The 23493-nt window shown below is 37.8% G+C and overlaps 1 protein-coding gene and 1 long non-coding RNA gene across 2 annotated transcripts; one reads left to right on the plus strand and one right to left on the minus strand.

Annotated features, from left to right (window-relative positions):
* Positions 1-15535: 15535 nt before the first annotated feature.
* On the minus strand, positions 15536-17347 carry LOC114460162 (trace amine-associated receptor 6-like). The gene is made up of 3 exons (XM_028442203.1): positions 17175-17347; positions 16684-17053; positions 15536-15994 (listed from the first exon to the last, which is right to left on the minus strand). The coding sequence occupies exons 1-3, from the start codon at positions 17345-17347 to the stop codon at positions 15536-15538; spliced, it is 1002 nt and encodes a 333-aa protein (XP_028298004.1).
* Positions 17348-22704: 5357 nt separating this feature from the next.
* LOC114460167 (uncharacterized) lies at positions 22705-23082 on the plus strand. The gene is made up of 3 exons (XR_003673564.1): positions 22705-22748; positions 22881-22935; positions 23035-23082. It is a non-coding gene; the product is annotated as an uncharacterized LOC114460167 (long non-coding RNA).
* The last annotated feature ends 411 nt before the right edge of the window (positions 23083-23493 follow it).

Genomic DNA, 23493 nt, shown 5'->3' on the forward strand with positions numbered 1-23493 from the left:
CAACATATAGCAGACGTGTAGATGTACTGAATTTCATTAGAATTAATGTCGTGGTTAGCAAGATAAGTATTCTAAAGGGTTAAAATAAGCAGAAATGAATGATTATTAGATTAAATTACTTGAAATCAAACTTCCTACACCACAATAACAAGTGAAATATACTGAATATAAACAAATAATTCTTGTTGAAATTTTTTTTGCTTTTTTAATTTGTGCAAATGAAAGCTTCGGAACAAGAAGAAAACAACTAATCTAAGTAAAAAATGACTCAGCATTATTGAAAAATGATTAAGCTGTTTCTTGATACAAGTTGACTCATCTTGAAATAAACCTAAATCTATATTAAAACTAAAACCAAAACCTTAAAACCAGTTTTTGTTGTTAGAATAAACATCTTATCAGAATCACAACCAGGAGTATGAGTACCATCAACATTTATTAACAGTATGAACCGTACACCAGAAACAGTGGTTGCTGCACACTTTTTATGTCAAATTTAAGACAATTTAAGACTTTTTTTTAAAGCAAAACCAACAGCAATGAACAAAACACATAATATGCTGCTGTATAAAGTGCTGTGATTTGTCACGTGAAGAAGGCAAAAACAAAATGATCAAACATTTGTGCAACACTACAATGTAAAGTATTCAAACATGTCTCAGTTCAAGGTCCATCTAACATGTGAGACCTAAGGACACTGAGGGAAAACTTGTGGCGTAGCTAGGAAAAGGCATAAAACAACTTATTCAAAGGCATTGCAAACAAAAACAACTGTGAACTTGTAATATAAAATAAGAACGCTACGTCAACTGTATAAACTATGGAAGTATATCTGTACCATAATTCAATTTAAAATCCATTAACAGAAATAACTTTTCATTTTCAGAAGATAACTGCATTTTTTAACTCATAAATAAAATGAATAATAAATCATCCATTTTCATTTTCTTCTTCCCTTAAACATGACGCTCTGGTGGGAGGAGTCAATGCAAAATCAGATGATTTCAGGTCAAAATAATGTGAGCAGCTGATTTTCTGAGGGTGCACAGATCCTAGATGACTAAGATAGTTTATAAATGTGATGACTGGACTACAATAGAGTTACACATAAGTAGTTTGATATTTGCAACCACTGTTTATTTGTCAAATGTCACATATTATTTCAATGAAACTTTATTTATACAGGGACAATTCCAACAATAGTCACCTCGTAGCGTGAGATAACAGGCAACACATTGTGTGATCATTGGTTTCTAAGAAGGGTTTACAGATGAAAAGCTCTATTATAGCTAAGTGTGTGCTAATATGCTAATTATTGTAATATACAGTTTTTAATAGCAGACATGATATTTACAGTCATAATATATTGTGTTTCTGGGTGTGTCAAAGGTTACAGATGTGTTTCAGTGAATTCATATTCATTTTGATATTAATTTGAAAATATTTTTAATTAATATTTCATCCAAGTTCTTTTCAATGCAGATATGGTGAACAACCAACAAAATTCAAATATTCATAATAAATAAACTTAATAAATCTTCCCCATGTGACCAAACTATAACACTGCATTTTTATTTTTTCTATTCATTATTAAATAATGATGACATGTATGGTGACCATACGTCTGGTTTTAGACATGTCCTCTTTTGTTTTCACCTGGTGTCAGGGCTGTGTGGGGATATGTTACAAATTCCTGGGTTTCCCAGGGACTTTGAAAGCATCTCGAGGCATGCGTTAATTTAAAAGACGTACCTCCACAAAAATGTGTTGGTAAATGGACTTGATTTATATAGCGCGTTATCACCACACTGAAGCAGTCTCAAAGCGCTTTACATATCAGCTCATTCACCCAATCACTCTCACGTTCACACACCATCTTCTATCTGTCACCTGCAGTCACAGATTTTTTTTGATATAGATATAGAATCAACTGCACTTTGTAAAAAAGACAAACAAACAAAATGATATAATGTGTTACCATTGTTATTTTGATTTTAAAACCAATCAGAAATACCCCATTTTATTTGTATTTGGTTTTTATTTTTTTTCCTGTTTCTGGTTTTTCTGTTTTCCTGATTCTGGTTTTAAATTAATTAAAAAATTACAGGAAAAAAGTGCCATAAAGTAAATGTTTTACGTAATAACATGCTCCATAGTTAATTATTAGTTATGTTTGCTGTGTCAGCATGTCTTTCATGTAATGTACAGGAAGTGACTTTAATTCAATTTGTTGAAAATTATTTCCTAGACAAACAAATGCAGTTATTCTGCATCATGCAGTGATAGACACAACAAACACATATACAGCTGTTATGTTACTGCACAATATCATATAAGTTAGCTGTTAGCATAATAGCTTTATATTGTAACAGCTCTGCTGTTTGTTGGATGTGTCCGTTGTAGATGTTCCTAATTCCTACAGCGTTGGCAGTCAGTGAAGGCAACTTGAGGATGCGTAGTGGAGATGTGTGTTTACAGTCTATGGTGTAGAGAGTTTGTGTCAGAAGTTAACTTTGGATTCATCTTTGTAATTTACCTTTCCATGTTTTATTTGGTGTGGTCACAGCAAACAGTGACTCAGGAATTTTCATGCAGTGAAAACTCTTGAGTCATGATGGTAAACAGCTAGGCAGGCAGTATTGGTTTCACGTTTATGGTGAAGTGCTACGAAGTGTCACAATGTGTGTGTGCACTCTGTGTATCTGTTGCACGGTGTATATTCTGTTTGCTTTGAAGAAGTAATCCCACTAAGTAATCCCCATTTTAATAAAAACACTGGTAATCTGATTACATGTTTTAAATGTACTGTAACAGATATAGTTACATTATTTTTGTATCCAGATTACATAACGCTGTTACTAGTAATCCATTACTCCCCAAGCTGTGTGTGTGTGTTGTGTGTGTGTGTGGTGTGTGTGTGTTGTGTGGCTTCAAACTCTCTATGAGTGGCTCTGATTGGCTGCACACACACACACATACACACACACAGAGGGCCTCATAGCTCAGAGGTTAGAGCACTGGTCTTAAAACCTGGGGTCGTGAGTTCAATTCTCACTGAGTCTTTCACTCATTCACAGTTGAATTACGAGGAGAAGGATTGTAGGAACGACATTTTGGAAAAAAGAAAATCCTGTTGATGGAAATCAGAAAAGTTTATTCAGAGAAGAAGAAAGTAGACACACAACTCCCTCAGATGTTCCCATGACGACAGTTTCTCTGAGGAATCTTTGTCCTCCTTACACTATAATCAATATTATTGATTTAATCTAATTCTATATAATAAATAAATAAATAAATGGGCCTAAATCAAACAATAAATAAACTACACATATAACACAGGACAAGTCAACAACAGCTGTGTTGCCAGGTTGGGTTTAGAGTTTTTGACAGAGACGATGTAGATACATTTATGACAGTTTGTGGGAGAATTAGAATATAATAACAGCTCTATCTGGATGGCTCTGTGACAGCTACACATTGTTGAGAGGAAAAAATAAATAAACAGGAAACAGAAGGGTTTCATTCATAGACTTATTAAAAAGTTTATTTAGTCACTTTAAAGTATTTAAAAAGCTAAATGAGCCTCTGTTTAGATAGTTTTAGTAGCACAGGCTACATACCTGAGCTAACGTCAGTAAACTCTACTAAACTTATATTATTAGTTTCATGCTTAAAGATGTTAATTTACAGGTTCTCTGTCTGAAAACAGCTGCTGGTTTAAGAGTAAATTAGTGCAGAAAACAACCTTTTGGTTTGTGAAACCATTAAATATTGAGAATCAATCATTTCAGTAAAACAGATGATATTATCAGTTAAACATCTTGTAATAAGTGCAGGTAAATGTAGTATCTATATAGAGCCAGGAGGTGGTGGTAGAGCTACAGTATAGATGTGCTGTTCCACAGGTTGGACCATGTGAATAGATTGTAAACTTTCCATGTGACCAGCAGTGATTAGAACTCAGTGAAGGAGAACCAGCAGAACAACAAGGATGCTTTAAAAGCACAGAGTCAGTTAAACTCAGACACAGAGTAGCTCATCTGGAGGACTGGGACCATTCCTGGAGGACTGGGACCATTCCTGGAGGACTGGGACCATTCCTGGGGGGCTGGTCTGATGTCACCTGGAAAGTGATGGAGTGTGTGAGGCTGTGAGGGCTTGAAGCACTAGAAATAAAATGGGACAGTGTTATTTCTGTGTTAGTAATTTGTTTTTGTTCTCAGAGGAAAAAACTTCAGGGTTCACTGTTCAGTTACTGTTTATTTTATGCATTAAACAGTGTCATAAATGTATTTACCTCCCTATAGGCTACATGATGGAGCCAGTGCACTACTGATACTATTGGAGTCATTTACAATCTCATTCTTTTTTTTTTTTCCCAAACTACATTTTAGTCGAGTCGTAAAAAGTTACTCAGAGATAATAAACAAATTTACACAAAACAAAAAAGAAACAAACTACAAAGCAAAACCACTCACTGTCACATTTAGCATTGAAGCACAATACAACAAACTTAGACTATACACAATGTATCTATAATGACATATCTACAATTACACAAATATAAACATATATACACATATATTTACACACAGATTAAACCTGTTCTTTCTGGTTTCTTTTAAAACACTAAAAACTTAGACATATCTCAATATAAACTGTCAATATAATCTCCTGTATAACATAGGAGCACAAAGACACAAAAAGTCATTTTACCTTTAACTGCAACAACAGATGAATTATATGGTATTTGTCCAAATGTTTCACTATGTTACAATGTTTGTGTTACTTATTCACTCGTTTCACGTGGCTTTTAAAACGTCTCCAGCTGGTTTACCAGGAGATTCTTGACATACATCACAATGCAATGAACTCTGGGTAATTCCCTTACAATACGTCTGTGGAGATGAAACTTACTGAAAAGGAACAAGAAGGGCTGAAAAAGCTTTCAAAAAATATATAGAATGTGAATTAAAACTCAATTTGTCTGGATATTAAATAATTGATATGAATAATTAATACATTTATCTATGCATTTAATATGGTTTGCCATCTTGTTTTTAATAAATGAAGCAGGTGATTAACTATAGATGAAGTTAGTGTACTGGTCATGTCCTCCATTTTTTATCTCCAAGCAGCATAAATGAAAAATCATGGTTTTATTTTTATTTTCTTATCTTTAAAGATCTCGTTTTCATCCGTTCTATTTTTCTTATAAGTGATGTTAACATCTACCTAATAAATCAAAGATGGTCTTTTTGTCTGTGTGTGTGTGTGTGTGTGTGTGTGTGTGTGTGTGGGTGTGTGTGTGTGTGTCTGTGTTTGTGTGTGTGTGTCTGTCTGTGTTGGGTTCTGCCTGTCTGTGTGTCTGTGTGTCTGTGTGTGTGTGTGTGTGTGTGTGTGTGTGTGGGGCGTCTGTTCAACCTGAAACGTTGTCACAAGCTTGTACACACGCTAAGTGTGTGTGCGTGTGTAATTTTGGAGTAATTTGATGTTGCAAAACGTTCATTTAAATGATTCCCTCTTGGTATTGAACTCTGTATGGAGCGTGCTACTTCCTGTTCTGGGTTCATGACGTCACTGTGTCACAGTTTGTCTCTGGTGTGAGAGTGTCGGTGTCACAGTCTGTGTTTTCTGTGTGTGTGTGTGTGTGTGTGTGTGTGTGTGTGTGTGTGTGTGTGTGTGTGTGTGTGTGTGTGTGTGTGTGTGTGACTGCTTCCACTGAGGAGTGATAATAAGAGTACAACAGTTTATTAATGTAAAGTTACATTAGGTTAACTGTTATTTATTACAGTGTATATTATAATCATGTTTTTTTGGAAAATAAATTATTCCTTTTTGTATTGACTTTTAATATAATCGTGTATTTGTAGAATAAACTATATTTGTATTGACATTACTGCATCAGACACTATTACTTACTCAAGTTGTTGACTGAGATTGTCTCTCAGATTGTCATACTGAGGTTGCCATGGGAAATTAGTGTAAGGAATGATTAAATAGAAATGCTAAATAAATATTATTATTGTATGAATTTATGTCTTTTATCAGATTCTACCTAAACCACTGCTTTGGTACAAACTTTATTTATCAATTCATCATACACATGTCCTATGGGATTAAACCAGTGAAATCACACACGCTATTTTACTTTGTACCCACAAATATTCCCCTTCATAACTCTACAGAATATGTAGACATTTTTTGTAAATCCAACCTTCAAACACATTTGTCCATAATTGACAACTCTATTTAAACTCCCACATGAATACATACTTCTGATAGGACACTGTACTCGTCAACTATCTATAAACAATAAGCACTTTATTAATAGAAAGCTGTATTACTGATATGAATATGTGATTAGCAAATTGTAAATTGTTTCTATGAGGTTTGAAGAATATTCCAATTTTTTGTTTGTGGTTTTTTATTTATTTTTTCAAAAAAGGTTACATTATTATATATATTTGTCGTGATGAGGGGAGCTGGGAGTTTTTAATTTTTCAAAGAGGGGTAGAGCAGAAAACGTTTGGAACCCACTGTATTCAATGATATGCAGAAGTTACTTTAAAAAATAAATCTCAGTACAATTGCAAGTTACCTGTTAAAATAAAAAATGGAATCAGTAACTTACTCTATGTATCACTATATTATGTGATAGAGTAAGTGATTACTTTGGATGACTTCAATACCAAACATGCAAATAATGACACAAAAAGATTCTTATTATTTGATTATTACTATTCTCCATAAGCGCTTTTTTACGCGTATGCAGTTATTTGCGTATTCTCCGGTACAGGTTCCTGACACGCCCACCGCACGTAAATCAACCAATTGTACGTCATCTGTGAATGAAAGAGGTCTGAAGCAAAGGAGGCGGAGCCATGATGTCATTATTTTTAGAGATGTCTAGAAATCACTGAACATGGAGTTTTCCCAACGCTTGTAAATGTCATTGAAATCAGTGAAAATGATGAAGTGCACTTTTAATTTGAAAGGCCTTCATTGTTAAACAATATAACAGGTTGATTTGATCAGATTATTGATCAGATTACTGCAGGGTGAGGATTGGACACATATTTCTGTCTGAGCCACAGTTAAAATCTCTCTTTTTCCCCTCATATTAACACCAGATTAATGTTTTGTGTGTGGAAAGTTCACTGTCACCCACACATACTCAGGTCCTTTCTGACACTCCCATTTGTACAAATGCTCCATTCTCTCCCTCACCATACCTTCCATTTCTTCCTGTCACCACACAACCTCTCCACATCAGTCCAGTCAATCCCCACCTCATTCATCATTCTCTTCATATACAGCATCGTTTTCTTCTTCTTCTCACATCCTTCCAACTTATTATTCCACCCTAACACCATTGCTTTCATCAGTCTATCATTTCCCATTTGCATCACATGACCCGCTCGCTCCAGCACTTGCTTCTCAATCTTCCACCTTATAGCAGCCTTTTAGAATAGATTTGTGGAAATGTTCAAGTTTTCCTAGAAGTGAATATTTTTATGCATTGGTTGTAAATACAAATCCATCTCAGCTCTAGGTTTCCCTCCAATAATATATTACATTTACATCATACGCTCATAAGTAAGGAAATATTTTAAATGGTTTTACTTCTAAATGTTTCAAATGTTTGATATTATTTCCTGGTCATTGATTAGTTTTCAGACTCTTAGGTATTAATGGTTTGGTTGATTCATTTGCACTGTTTATTTTCAAAAGGAGAAGGTTCTACACTTTAAAGTTCATTTCTCCTCACATTCCTGATTAAATTAGGTTTTCATTTTGTCTCATCTATATTTCCATTGCAGTTCTCTGCAGAAAACCATCTTACTGAATGGAGATGAAATTGTTGCAAATGTACAGCCACTATTTTTTTCTTCTTTTTGTTCTATAGGCTGAAATGGAAGCAACAATATAATGATCATCAGTCTGGTTTGTGCATTCAGTACATCTTTAGAACCTCTTAAATATTTCTAAGTTAATGCAGAATACTTTTGTCCTCCGACGCCAAGAGGTCCATCAATGATGACTTGCATGTCAAAGAGTTTCTGTAACGATGGCCTGGCCTTAAGATGGAATCACAGGTTAGAACATTTTCTTTAATGTGACCTATTGTTTGGAAGTATATGACCACCTCTTTCACTAGATATTTCAATCATCTGACAAATTCAGAGAGCATTCCATCTCTATGTTGTGTTGTAAACTGTTGTTTATGTGACATATTATATTTTTGTCCCCTTCTTTACAGCTACAGTTGTTTTTATTTTTTATACATTTGTTTGGAATTTCACAGAATTTCACACCTCAACCTAAAAACTCATTTCTATGCTGAGTTAGACCGGCATATCCCCGTCTTATGAATTTGTTCAGGAAGAAAGTTGCTCACACAGAGAAGGTGGCAGAAGGCTTTGATCAGATCTTCAGATCTTATGACATCCAGGTGAGTGATTGTGGTACTTTATGTATGATAACAATGGAACTGGGAGTTTTGGTGAACCTCTGTTTGAACTCCCATGACTTTAGACTAGAGCAGTGCTATATAATGACATCATTACCCACTACAGACATTATAGGAGTTTTTGAATGAATAGCTTTATGCTTTTTCCAGTACAATCTAAAGCAAGAATGCTTTCACACACTCTTCAGGAACAAGATGATGCCAATATTCAACGTGCTGCTGTCCTCGGTACCCACCCAACGTATCTGCATGAAGATGATTCTGGATTTCTAAAGACATGTGACGTAAGTATTTATTTTCATTCACTGTATAACATTAGTTACTTTCTTTAGGTGCCACAGCCAGATGAACCAGAAATCAATGACGTACCAGTTGATCTTCTCCTGTCTAGTGCTGGTTCAACAGATACTATTGGCTTCTTCCCTGACAAGGTTGCTGTTGTGCTTGAGGGTAACATAGTTGTGGAGTTCCCCACACTGGCTGAAGGGTATGTCGTGCTTTTCTGACTAATTTATGCACTGCACCTGAGTTACCATAAAAACTTGACAAATACTTGTGACTTCATCCAAAAGTCTTGATGGGCCTGGAAGATAATAAGTTGAGACCTAGAGTGTTGAGCCTCAAAAATGACCTTTTGTCAATTGAGTAACTGTGATTTCACTTGTTATGGTCATTTTTATATTCATCATCATATCCTCAAATGTATGTTCATGTGTACAATTTGTCATGTTTTAATACATGACAACTCCATTACTCTTTACACTTTTGAACAGCTGAATCATGATTAAACAGTACAGATCGTATTATTCTCAGTGCAGCACAGTCTCTGCTCACATGCAGATATACACTGACGCACACACTTATCAAGGACAGATAAAAGACTGGCACCAAACCTTCTCATAACATCTTCATCATCCTCCAACATTTCCACTATGGGCATCTGACTCCCTCCCTTTTGTCTCTCACTGCTGGGACCTTTTCTTATCTGTATAAAACCTTAAGCTGAAACTGTTAGAGGGCGCGGCACTTCCTTCGGACGTCCGCCTGGACGGACGCTAATTTTGTTTCATTTTGTTCCATCTTGTACCTTTTTTCTTAGTTTAGAATAAACTTTTTTTTATATAAAATCATCAATGCTTCTCCTGGACTCCATCATTCAACCAGAGCAATGAATCATGTCTTCAAATGAGGTCAACCGTAAATTCAGCCGTAACACACTTTAAATCATGAAAGGTTAACACACTTGGTTGCACCACACTGAAAGACTGTTTCTTTACATGCGTTTTTAACATGCTGTTCAACTTGAAGTTGAAATTGTTTCGATTTTAGACGTGTTTGTGACGTTACACATGGAAAGAAAGGTCAACCTTTTTGCTACACTTATACAGAAGTTGCTACATATTTTATATTTAAAGTGTTCATGTGTCATTTAGAATCAGAATTCAGTTTCTTGTATTTAATTGGTTGTTTAAAGGGATCCTCCACTGTTTTTAACAAATGTGACCTAAAACCTTTGAAATGTCCTTATTAGAAGATCTATGTCTAACAGAACGCATTATTTTGTAACATTTGTTTTATTAGCTTTTTTAGGTTGGACTACTTTAGCATTTTTTAGTCTCTGCAGTGCCATGTTGAAATGACATCATTGATGATGCAAATTACCTTTTTCAGTCCATTGAGTTGTAAAAGAACAAAAGCATTTAGGATCATTTAGCAGCTTTTTTTAGTCAAAATGACAAATTGTGCTGCTTTGGGTTGTTTTAAAATCCATCCATCCATCCATTTTCAGACCCACTTGTTCCTGTTTTACAGGGGTGTGTGTGTGTGTGTGTGTGTGTGTGTGTGTGTGTGTGTGTACTGTATCAGTTTTTTAGCTCAGTGTTCTGTTTAGTGTTGCCACACGCCCCTTAAAATACAGCATCTGTCCTTTTTTGGCCATTGATGGGGCAGTTCCCGTACTGAGCCCAAAACGGAAACACTGTTTGTTCTTTACTTTGCATAAGTCACTGTCCGTCAGACTGTCACACACACACTAAATCTGAGAATAATGATCAAAATTAAAACACAGGAAATGCCAAGGCCAGCAACCTTGTTGTGGCAGGGGTCCTACATAGGACTACCTCTCTCTGTGGTGTGTCCTGTGTCAATAGCTGTGTGTGTGGTGCTTTCAAGGACTGTTGGAGAGAGGACATACGACCACGGAGCTGTACCAAACCCTAAACACATTGGGTAGAGCCGACTCTGCACATACTACTATTTAAACTGGACTTCTAGCTGGTTAACATTTTTCCTGTTCTACTGCATTATCATTCTATTGTGAGGCTAATGCAAGGTTATTGCTACGTTAATGTGTTTTGCTAGGTTTATACTAATGCTACATCTATCTATAAAAAGCAAGGAATCCTGCGTTTCAGGGACAGACAGAGCTGAGACTTTCAACATGGCTGCTGCTTGGTTCAAGGATGTGCAACATCAGATTTGTTTGGACTGCAATGACACCGTTCATAAATTATTTCTTAAATACAGCTTAGAATAACATCTTAGATTAAGCAGATTAACTCAATGTTAAGAAAATTGTAGATGATGTCACAGGTTTTCTCAAATAAAGCAAATTCCTTTGCTGATGATGTCATAGGTTCTCTCAGAGTCCCAAGCCCGGATAAAGGAGGATGGTTGGACGTTTTAGCTAGCAATTCCACCTCACATAACAAACTTTTTATTAAATTTGATATTTTAACATTACAGAACAAAATGTATTTAAGTAATGTAGGTCTAGAGCATCAAAGTCATGAAATAATTAGATTACAAACAGTGAGGACCTGCTTTCTGTGAAGTGTGATAACGTGTTATGATTTGGTGCTTATAAATAAAGATCGATTGATTATTGAAGTTATTTGCCTCTTTCAATGGCAAAATAAAGAAATAAAAAAAACAAGAACCAACAGAATGAAGTTCATCTCTCTCTCTCTCTCCCTCTCTCTCCTCTCTCCTCTCCCTCTCTCTCTCTCTTCTCTCTCTCTCTCTCTCTCAGATGTATGCTAGCCTATATTACAGTGCTAAATATATACTAACATCTTATGGCCACTGCACTTGTTAATGTTAATGATAGGTTCATGCTAATGGTAAGGTTATTGTTAGTTAATGTTAATGCTAGGTTAAAGCTAATGATAGGTTCATGCTAATGGTAAGGTTATTGTTAGCTAATGTTAATGCTAGGTTAAAGCTAATGCTAGGTTGATGCTATTGTTAGCCTAATGCTAATGCAAGGTTTTTGCTCATTCGAGGCATCACCTGCCCTCCCTAAGGAAGGGTAAGAAACATTTTATTATAGGGAGGATATAAAAAGGGCAGTGTTACACCTCGGTGGAGGGGGAGGGAGAAGGGGGACACACACATCTGAGAAAGCCCCAAGGAGCACCCAGCACATCCTGCCACCAACCCCAACCCCCAACAATGCGGCGAGCGCCCCCAAGGCAACCAGGGGACGAGACAAGCACCAAGCCACACCCGAAGGGAAGAGGCAGCAACAGCAACACCCCCCACGGCCCACAGAGAACTACCGCCCCACCACGCCCGACGGCGCCTTCCTGATGTGTTTGTACTCTACACGGCGGCCCAGCCATCAACAGAGGGGCCGGGCCCACAACCAACCCAAATGCGTGAAGCTACCCACCATCCTGTTATGGTGCCTCTCCATTCCCCAATGGAGAGGCACTTCCCTATCCCCTGAGTGAATGTGTGTGTTTAGTAAATGTATAAAGTGCTATTAAAAAAAGGGTGGATGGAGGGGAGCGGTGCTCCCCATCCAACCTATGTGTATATACGTGTATGTGGTGCAATAGCTCCGGAGGGTGGAATGGTGGTCCAAGTGGTGTATTGAGGTGTAATTAAAATTGGATGGATTAGTAGGGCAACCAGAGGTGGGAGTGCCGCCCCGCACCACTATTTAGTAGCACAGGCAAAAATTAATTTATTTATAAAAGCACGTATGAGTTCAACCTGAAACTTAGTCAAGTGTTCCAAATACCCCAAGTGTGTGTATCTGTTATTTTGGAGTAATTTGGTGTAGGAAAATGTTCAAAACGTTAAATTTAAAATTATGGCCCTCTCAGTAATGAGAGCGGTATGAACGCGCTACTTCCGGTTCCGGGTTCATGACGTCACTGTGTCGCAGTTTGTTTGGGTTCAAAGAAAAAAAAAAAGGTCAATATTAAAAAAGTTTTTGTACTGCTAAAAGTAATTTAAGTTAATATTTCATGGTTATTTAATATTTTATGGTTATTTAAAATTATTCCCGTGATTTCAAACTTCTTTTAAATTGCGGGTCACGGACTTCACTTCCTCCTCCGTCTCATGACTGTGGGCGGCGGCTTTGCTGACGGTCATTAGCCGACCTTATCTCAAACATTCTGCTTCTTCAGACAGAAGAATGTAAAGTTTTGGTGAGCGGATGGGTCCACAACACGGCTCCACTATGTTTATTGTTTGTTCTGTGCAAGGGTGAGTGTTTCTTCTTAGATTATTCTATGTGTTAAGATGCTAACATCTACAATGTATATACACACACACACACACATAGCTGATGCGCGTGCGTGCACGACACAACATGCTGAACTATTTTTCATGCTACTTCCGTGTCTCTCTTTTTTTTTTTTTTAATCTCTCAACAACCTTCGACAAATTACGTGCATGACGCACATGTGTGAGAGGAGGAGATGGAGGTAGACACACACACACAGTATTTATAATAAAAATATACAAAATGAGTGAAATAAAACAAAAAAATTAAATATTTATACAAAAAGTACAAAAAAAGCTCCAAAAACACACAAAATGACTGTAAAAAACAAACATTACAGAAAAATACACAAAAACAACAACAAATATGAAAATGGCTCACAAAATACACAAAACTAAATATTTATAATAAATATTTATACACAAAATGACAACAGAAATGCACAAAACTACACTAAAAAACACACACTACCACGGCAACAAAAACAATAATTACAGAAAAAATGCACAAAAAGACAACAGAAAGATGCAAAAATACACACAATGACTAAAAAACATACAATACAGAAAAATACACCAAATAAAAAAATATATAAAAATTAGTAAAAAAAAAAAAAGAAACCCATTCATCATGTTCATGTCCCATAGAATTAAACCAGGTAAATTACACACATTATTTTACTTTGCACCCTGTCACGGCAAATTTGTGGTTGACCTCATTTGGAGACATGATTTATTGCTCTGGTTGAATGATGGAGTCCAGGCGAGGCATTGATGATTTTATAAAAAAGATTTATTATAAAATTAAATAAAAAAGGAGTAAAAAAGAAGCTTCCATCCTGAAAGAATGAAAGGCAAAAGGCTCGTGGCAGAGCAAAAGGCAAGACCCACTCTAACTAACAGTTTCACAGCTTAAGCTTTTATAGAGATAACAGAAAAAGTTCCACCCTGAGGTGAGGAGAAGGAGGAGCCAGATGCCCAACAGTGGAAACATTTGAGGATGATGAAGACGTGTATATTATGAGGAAGATTGGGCGCCACTCTTATCTAATCCTATAAATCCTTGATATAGTGTGTTGTTCGTGTGTATGGCCTTCAGCAGAGACTCTGTGTTGCACTGAGTACAATACGATCTGTACTGTTTAATCTAACATGACTCAGCTGTTCAAAAGTGTGAAGAGTAATGCAGTCATCATGTATTAAAACATGACAAATTGTACACATGAACACACATTTGACTATTATAATGAATATAAAATTGCCATAACAACCCACAAATTAACCCTTTATAACACCTCTTTGTACACCCAACCCAAACACATACTCATTTGACCATAATTGACAACTCTACTTAAGCTCCTCCCACTACACAAATGCTACTTCCGACGGCATGGACTAGTTTATTTAATTGCAAAAAAAAAAAAAAAAAAACATGCATTGCTGATTTAAAAAGATTGCACTACAGGTAGTGTTGACCTTAGACAGCATGTGCAGAAAAGGCAAAAAAAGAGCAACTGTGTCAGGAATATCTGGCCCACAAACCATAGCCTTCCAACATTATGGCCCACAGCAAGATGTAGTTGAATAGCCCTGCACTACATACTACACACCAGTGTGCTGTCTACTCACACACTCAATAAGGCTAACTGAGTTCATACGTATTTAATTATGAATTATTATTTTTTATTTCAAAGCATTGTTTTCCTTTCTTTCTATCTCTTCTTATTGTCAGTCACAGTTTACACTTTTTCACCTTTTTGCACAACATCATATTTCCAACTCCACACAGGTGTCTTTTTTTTTTTCATTGTCAATGATTATAAATGTTCCTCATTGTGGGATTAATTATTTTATATCTTGTAGTCTGTACTGTACAGACTATTGAGTTTAAATCCCCCTCCACCAAAAAAAACTAATGTTTTTACTGGTGGTTTATACTGAGATAAATAAAGCTGTTGTAAAATGTTTAATCATATTGTGTTATTTTGTTCATCTGTACATTTCACTGCAAGTCAATACATTAATGAACAGTTGTGTGATGTGGTGTTTTCATACAAATGAGGACACAAGTCACTTTTATTTCATAGTTATAGTTTTTATTTCATAAATCTATAAAAGTAACTCTGTAAACAACAGGTAAAGTGTGATCTGATCATATTTGATAGTCTGCTGATTTATTTCATTGTTCCTAATAAACTATTTCCTAACTTTAACTTACTTTATGCTTTGTTTAAACAAACTGTAATAGATGAGGTGTTTTATTCACATATGAAACATGTATGTTTTATCATTTCTATCATTTGTTGAACTCTACAGAAATCAACCTGCTGTGCATGTGATTGGTGCACATTTATCTCTACATCAGCAACTTCTGATTGTACTTCAGATCAGTTTTACATAAAAATATAAAAACATGTCAGGACTGTGAAACAACAACAGATTGATCACTTAAAAGTTATTTTTTTCAAGTTAGTTCACTTCACCAGCTTTCACTGTCATGACAAATCTCCAAACATAAACAAAATAAGTAAATTGTTATAATATTTACAGTATGTTGGCCTCACTGGAGCCAGACTTCAGAATCTGAAGAGAAAAAACACATTTCACACATTTCCTGAACCAGGGATACAGAAACACATAGATCACAGGGTTAAGCAGAGAGTTGAAGAAAAACAGGCAAATAACAAAAATGTAAGATGAAGGATTTTTCTCTTCAAACCCTGTTTTAAGTGAAACAAAGTAAAATGGAGTTAAACACATTAGAAACACAACAACCACTACACCCAGAGCTCTAGCAGCTTTCAGCTCTGACCTGTTGACCTTCAGTGAACTCTGAAGTGTCACCACTGTAACATGAGAGCGCATGGTCTGGGCCTTAGACACAGCCACTATAAACACTCTCACATACAGAACCACTATGATACTGACTGGAATGAAGAAAGAGAAAATTAGATCAATAACTCCACCAAGAATGTTTGTGTGATTAATGTACATTAGTTTCCTCTGAAACAATATCATGTCACTGTAAAACATCCCCAAGTTAGTTTTAACTTTATAAATTATAAACAGTTTTGACTTCATAATATCAAATACAATGTGTGAAATCATTTTCTAGAAACAACACATCAGCAGGTGTTTTCTTTTCATTCATGGCTAAACTAAACAGAACTCTAAAAACATTCATCACACATCACCACAGTTTTACAGTGACTGTTTTAAATCCCAGCAGCTCATTGTCCCTGACTTTTCCTCTTTACAGTATGTTGGCCTCACTGGAGCCAGACTTCAGGATCTGAAGAGAAAAAACACATTTCACACATTTCCTGAACCAGGGATACAGAAACACATAGATCACAGGGTTAAGCAGGGAGTTGAAGTAAAACAGACCTATTACAAAAATGTAAGATGATGTACTTTTTACTCCAAACCCTGTTGTAAGTGAAACAATGTAAAGTGGAGTTAACACATTAGAAACACAACAACCACTACACCCAGAGCTCTAGCAGCTTTCAGCTCTGACCTGTTAACCTTCAGTGAACTCTGAAGTGTCACCACCGTAACATGAGAGCGCATGGACTGGGCCTGAGACACAGCCACCATAAACACTCTCACATACAGGACCACTATGATGCTGATTGGAATGAAGAAAGAGAAAATAGATCAATAACTCCAGCAAAAGGAGGTAAATAAACTGTACAATCTCCAGCACAGGAATCAAACCCACCTGGATGTTCAATGTTATCTTTGAGCATCACAGTATGAAAGACAGTAGAACCAGCCCAACATAGGACAATGCATATCTTTGCTCTGTTTTTAGTGACTTTAGTTTGATAGTGCATTGGATCACAAACAACCACATAACGATCAACTGATATCAACACAACAGTTCCTATTGAAGCAGAGGCTACAACATAACCTAAAACAGCATTAAAAACACACCAGTCTGCACCTAAAAACCAGCAGCCATTGATAAGGAAGATCATAAAAACCCAGATGAACCCGACAGAGAAATCTGACACAGCCAGAGAGAGGAGGAGGAAGTTGGTGGGAGTGTGCAGCTTCCTGGAGGAGATAGAGAGAAACACACTGATATCATTATATGATACAACAATTATCATCATAGCAGAAAACAGCAGGAGTCTAACAACATAACAAGTCATAAAACAACAGAACATGTCAATACCTGAAGTGTGAGATGGAGATGATGACCAGCAGGTTGAGAGTCACAGTGAGCACAGAGATGGAGGACAGGATGATGTGAAGGAGCACAGACACTGAGTGAGAACGCACGATCCTCCTGCATGAAGAGTTTCCCAGGTGTGGATAGCAGAGCTCAGCTTCATCAGGTGTGCTCATAGTGAGGAGAAGATGATGAGCTCTGCATCGTTCTGCCTCAGATTCTCTGATGAACAACTGATATATTATTCCTGCTCCAACACAGGGATGTGGAGGCTGGACCTGAGGACTGGACCTCCCTCAGACACCGTCTGATTGACACATTATTATTCTGCTCCTACATGATGCAACACTAAACAATTCTGACCTTTTTCCTTTGTACTGAATCCTATCAGCTTAGTAAACTCCATACTAGCATTTATTGAAAACACTCACTGCTGAGATCTGATTCTTATTCTCATACATTATATTAATAATCCTTTCATAGAGTGCTTGTAAACATAATAGAAAATCAGCGAGCTGAACACCTGTGACTCATTCTCCATTTATTCGGATTATACAGGTAAAACCAGTGAATTAGAATATTAGAAAAACTTGATTTATTTCAGTATTGCATTCAAAATGTGTAACTTGTACATTATATTTATTCATTGCACACAGACTGATGCATTCAAATGTTTATTTCATTTAATTTTGATGATTTGAAGTGGCCAACAAATGAAAATCCAAATTCCTTGTGTCACAAAATTAGAATATTACTTAAGGCTGATACAAAAAAGGGATTTTTAGAAATGTTGGCCAACTGAAAAGTATGAAAATGAAAAATATGAGCATGTACAATACTCAGCTGTCCAAAAGGCGACCATCGACACATTGCATCAAGGAGGGAAAGACACAAAGGTTATTGCTGAAGAGGCTGGCTGTTCTCAGAGCTCTGTGTCCAAAACACATTAATGGAGAGGCAAAAGGGAAGGAACAACTGTGGTCAGAAAAAGTGTACAAGCAATAGGGATCACCGCGCCCTGGTCAGGATTGTGAAAAAAACCCATTCAAGAATGTGGGGGAGATTCACAAGGAGTGGACAGCTGCTGGAGTCAGTGCTTCAAGATCCACCACCAAGAGACGCTTGAAAGACATGGGGTTTCAACTGCCGCATACCTCGTGTCAAGCCACTGTTGACAAGAAACAGCGCGAAAAGCGTCTCACCTGGCTAAGGAAAAAAAGAGCTGGACTGCTGCTGAGTGGTCCAAAGTCATGTTTTCTGACGAAAGCAAATTTTGCATTTCCTTTGGAAATTGAGGTCCCAGAGTCTGGAGGAGGACAGGAGAGGCACAGGATCCACGTTGCCTGAAGTCTAGTGTAAAGTTTCCACCATCAGTGATGGTTTGGGGTGCCATGTCATCTGCTGGTGTCGGCCCACTCTGTTTCCTGAGATCCAGGGTCAACGCAGCCGTATACCAGCAAGTTTTAGAGCACTTCATGCTTCCTGCTGCTGACCTGCTCTATGGAGATGGAGATTTCAAGTTCCAACAGGACTTGGCGCCTGCACACAGCGCAAAATCTACCCGTGCCTGGTTTACGGACCATGGTATTTCTGTTCTAAATTGGCCAGCCAACTCCCCTGACCTTAGCCCCATAGAAAATCTGTGGGGTATTGTGAAAAGGAAGATGCAGAATGCCAGACCCAAAAACGCAGAGGAGTTGAAGGCCACTATCAGGGCAACCTGGGCTCTCATAACACCCGAGCAGTGCCAGAAACTCATGGACTCCATGCCACGCCGCATTAACGCAGTAATTGAGGCAAAAGGAGCTCCAACCAAGTATTGAGTATTGTACATGCTCATATTTTTCATTTTCATACTTTTCAGTTGGCCAACATTTCTAAAAATCCCTTTTTTGTATCAGCCTTAAGTAATATTCTAATTTTGTGACACACGGAATTTGGATTTTCATTTGTTGCCACTTCAAATCATCAAAATTAAATGAAATAAACATTTGAATGCATCAGTCTGTGTGCAATGAATAAATATAATGTACAAGTTACACCTTTTGAATGCAATTACTGAAATAAATCAAGTTTTTCTAAATATTCTAATTCACTGGCTTTTACCTGTATTTATTTTCACATTAATTTTAAACCATTTTACTGGAATCAATAATTAGGGCCCGAGCACAACAGTGCGTAGGACCCTATTGTGATGCACCTCGTTTTTATTATTATTAATATTCTTCTTCTTACAAAAAAGTACTATCACATTTTTGAGGACCTACACACATTAAAAATCACAGAGTGGTGGGTGGGTTCATAAATTTAGGTCCCTCAGGAGGGAGCCCGGCCCCTCTGTTGATGGCTGAACCACCGTGTAGCGCACAATTACATTGGGGGGGTGCGTTCAAGCGTGTCGGGGCGATGGGCCTTTGGGGGGCATTCGGGGTCATTGCTGGGTTTACCATGCGGGGTGTGTGGGGTGCCTCTCCTCTTCGGGTGTGGCTGGGTGCCTGGCTCGTCTCCTGGTGGTCTTGGGGACGGTCTCCGTGGTATATGGGCCCTGGGTGGCCTGGCGCACCAGTGTGGGAAGTGGGTGCGCTTGGGAGATGCTGGCGTCTGTACCAGGGTTGCATGGCTCTTCGGGATGATTTTTTTTGCTGGGAGGTGGTGCTTGCTGTTCTGGTGGGTGGTTTGCGCTTTCAATTGCTGTCTGCCGGCCGATGAGTGGCTCCGCTCACCCTTGGCTGGGGGCTGCTGCACAACGGCAAGTATGTGCCGTTGGTGTGACTCCTTCTCGTGGCAGCGGCTGTTGGTCGCGCACCAGCGGGGGGCGTCACCCCATGGCTCGTGTTGTTCGACAGGCGGCAGAGGCTGGGCTGCTGTCCTTCTGCCGCCTGAGGCTGGGGAAGGGCTCTGGGAGTCCTTGTCCTTGGGGGTTCCCGGTGCCGGGGGTGCCCTCGGGGTCTGGTGAGCTCAGCTTGCTAGCTGAGCCGGTCTTAGCGGGAGTCTTTCTGGGCGCCTGCTCTACAAATGGGGGGACTTTCTCTCGTACTTGTATGGTATATTGAAACAGAAATGTTTTTTCTGCCAGATCATGAAAGACAATCGTTAAAAAATAATCTGGATAAAATAACCCACACTAATCCTGTTCCTTTAATTTTAGAGGGGTTATTTATCATCAGAATAACTAATTCAAACCTACTTGAAAATACAAATGCTGAGGGACCCAAGATGTTCCCACTCATACAAGTTAAAATATGAGAGCGACCTTTCATCAATCTTTCTATCTACTTCAGATCTAACTATAGATTTAAGTCATTTAAAGGTGCGTTCACACCGTAAAATGTTCTAGGATTTCGGCGGCTATGTGAGCTCCCAAACCAAGTCTCGAGCGGTCAAACAGGCCAGTTCTAGAGCTATTGTTTCCACCAGTGTAAGAGTGTTTCCAATCGTAGTCTAGAGCGATTAAGTAATATTTAAACACAAGCGCACTATCGACAGGAAGTGTGGGAGATGATATAGAGTGCACTGTTTTGCAGAACTTCCTAGCGTCGGATCTACATCTCTTTTAAAGGGCCCATGTTACGCTAAATGGACTTTTCTGTGCTTTAAACATCATAAAGTTCTATTAGGGCTTCCTATACATGCCCTAAGTGTTTTTTTTCATTGATTCCATCAATTGTTAGTTAGAGGGTGATTTGCTCCTTTCTTACTGCAGGGTTAGCCCAAACACCTCGCTTCAATTTGATGACGTGTTCCCACTTTGATGACAAATTTGACACGGCACTGAGCTGGAGAAGCCACGCCTCCAGGAAGCTCTCTGCTGTGATTGATAGCATGACATGGGGCCTTTTAGTGGGAGATTTTGGTTTTCCTGATTGACTGTGTACTTGTATTTCTGCATTGCCTGAAGGAAAGCCAGTCAACATGGGACAAACACGCACGTTTGTTGATGATTAGGCTAAAAGTATTCTTGTAATATGACCAGGCACCATCTAAGGAGAAGAAAGGATTGATTCTGTCCCAATTTACTGCTGCAATGTCTTGAAGAAAGGACTGCGTGTTAAAGATCTTCAAAATGTGCTTAGTCACAATTACTGATGGCCAGTTGACTAAGCAGCCAGAATGTGTACATGCAATAACACAGAGGTCACTCTTTTGGCTGAAAACTCCAGGTTGATAGTTTGAAGAAGCATTAGTAAGAATGAAGTTAATTAATGTGGAGGATGAGGGGGTTTTGGGGTTGGGTCTGGTAGGCTCAGATATAATTTGGGAGAGGTTTAAAGCATTACATTGCTGCAAAACTACGTCATTTGGGTTGATCATGTCCCAGTTTAATTCACCCAGGCACCGCTGGGTGAATTAAACTAATACCATGAGTTTACCATTTTTAAACTAATGGTATTAGTAATGGTATTCATGATACCTATTGATCCACAAAACTGGTAGATCGGCCCATTAGTCATGATTGATTCAGGGCTGTACCAATTACAGCCGAGGACCGATGCCCCTCCCTCTTGGGCCTCGGCTGTCAATCAATCAATCGTACAGAGCGAGAGGAGAAAATGGATAATAGCAGCAAGAAGTGGAAAGGAGGCGCAGGAAAAAATTGACATAAAATGAGACAAGCGCTTCAGGCAGATTTTGCCAAATGTGTGAAAATAACACAGATGTTTGCTGATGGCTATGGCAGAGCTCCGTCTTCAGAAGCAGCAGCATCTTAAGCGGCCGCAGCCCACAGGTGATGATGGCGGAGGTGGTCGTCAGGTGGATGAGGGGAAGGGGAAACAGGAGGAGGAGAGACTCGCGGCCGCCGCAGGTGAGAGTGGAGGGGATTCTGAACTACAAGTAAGAAGTGATGAACTGTAGTCTACCTGGGTCAGATATCATATGAATCAAGTTTGGGTGTAATTATTTTTGTTGTGCTTGCTAACTATAACACAATCAGTCATTAGAAGTAGGACATTTTACAATTTAGCTAGCTGTGCATGCTAGCTAGCACAACAGGGTTTTCCTACTGCTCTCTTCAATGTTTTTCATTTGATATAAGTGCTCTCTGCTGTAGGGCTGGGCAAAACAAAAAAATGTATCAAATGTATAGATAAAGACGATTTTTGTTTTGCAAGTTCGAGTTAAAAAAAGATGTATTTAATCATTATTGTTTTTCCACCACAGTTTTTTCAGACTTTTTTCACAATCCGTCCTTGTGGGTTACCGTAGCGCGATGTGAGCCAGTCCCCTTTTTGTTTACATTTGTTTACCCTTTGAGTAGGCTATATGTGTAAAAATGATGTAAAATTAAATTATCAAAACACTCATTGTAATGTATCAAATAAGATGAGATTAAACTTTACTGTCATTGCACAAAGTACAGTTCAGAGTAAAATGTTTTGCATCTAACTTGAGCGCAAACAAGTGCTAAGAAAATGCTTAAACTAGAATTTATTAGAATTAGTGCATCTTAATAGGTCTTAATGTATAAGAATGAGGTATTGTTTATACAAACAGCTGTTTTCTTCCAGCCTTAACCTCTCATTGTCTCTTATATGATGATGTCACTCATTTTTGGGAACCTGCCGTTGTTTCCTCTCAGTAAGTACTGTATAGAATACATGATTCAGCTATTTTTCTAGAGTGAACATATCAATACTGTGATCATCAGATCAAGTCCATCAGGTGTTTATTTCTCACATTTCTCTGTTTGTGTCCTTACACTTTTTAAAGGTTGCCATGTCTGTGTTACTGCTGTGGAGGTCTAAGGTGACTGTTTATTGATGTGGTGAGTACATAGTCTGTGAAAATATCACTTAATCACAATCTGTTATTTATACATTTTATTATTCATCTCATCTCATGTTCCTCTGTGTCCTGTTTTCAGGATCCCATCATATGTTGTTCATTGTTTGTTCAGGAGGTTCCTCTAAGTAAGTACTGTAAAAAAAAAACCATAATTCAACAATTTTTCTCGAGTGAAGATACCAGTACTGTGGTCATCTGATCAAGTTCATCAGGTGTTATTCTTTCTCTGTTTGTCTCCTTTCACTTTTTAAAGGTTTATATGTTTGAGGAAAAGTTCTGTGTTGATGTGCTGATGTGGTAAATAAATAGTCTATGAAAATATCACTAAATCTGTCATTTATTCATTTTAATATTCATCAATGATCATGTCTCACTTCTATTCCTCTCTGTCCTAATTTCAGGATCCATTATATGTTGTACATTGTTCAGGAGGTTAACTAGACCAAGCAGCTTTTAGGTTTCTGTTAAGTACTGTATAGAATAACAGGACTGGGAGGATGGTGTAGGTTTGTTTATTAGACAAGTACATATACACCAA

This window comes from Gouania willdenowi, unplaced genomic scaffold (genome assembly GCF_900634775.1).
Source record: "Gouania willdenowi unplaced genomic scaffold, fGouWil2.1 scaffold_412_arrow_ctg1, whole genome shotgun sequence".
NCBI lineage: Eukaryota > Metazoa > Chordata > Actinopteri > Blenniiformes > Gobiesocidae > Gouania > Gouania willdenowi.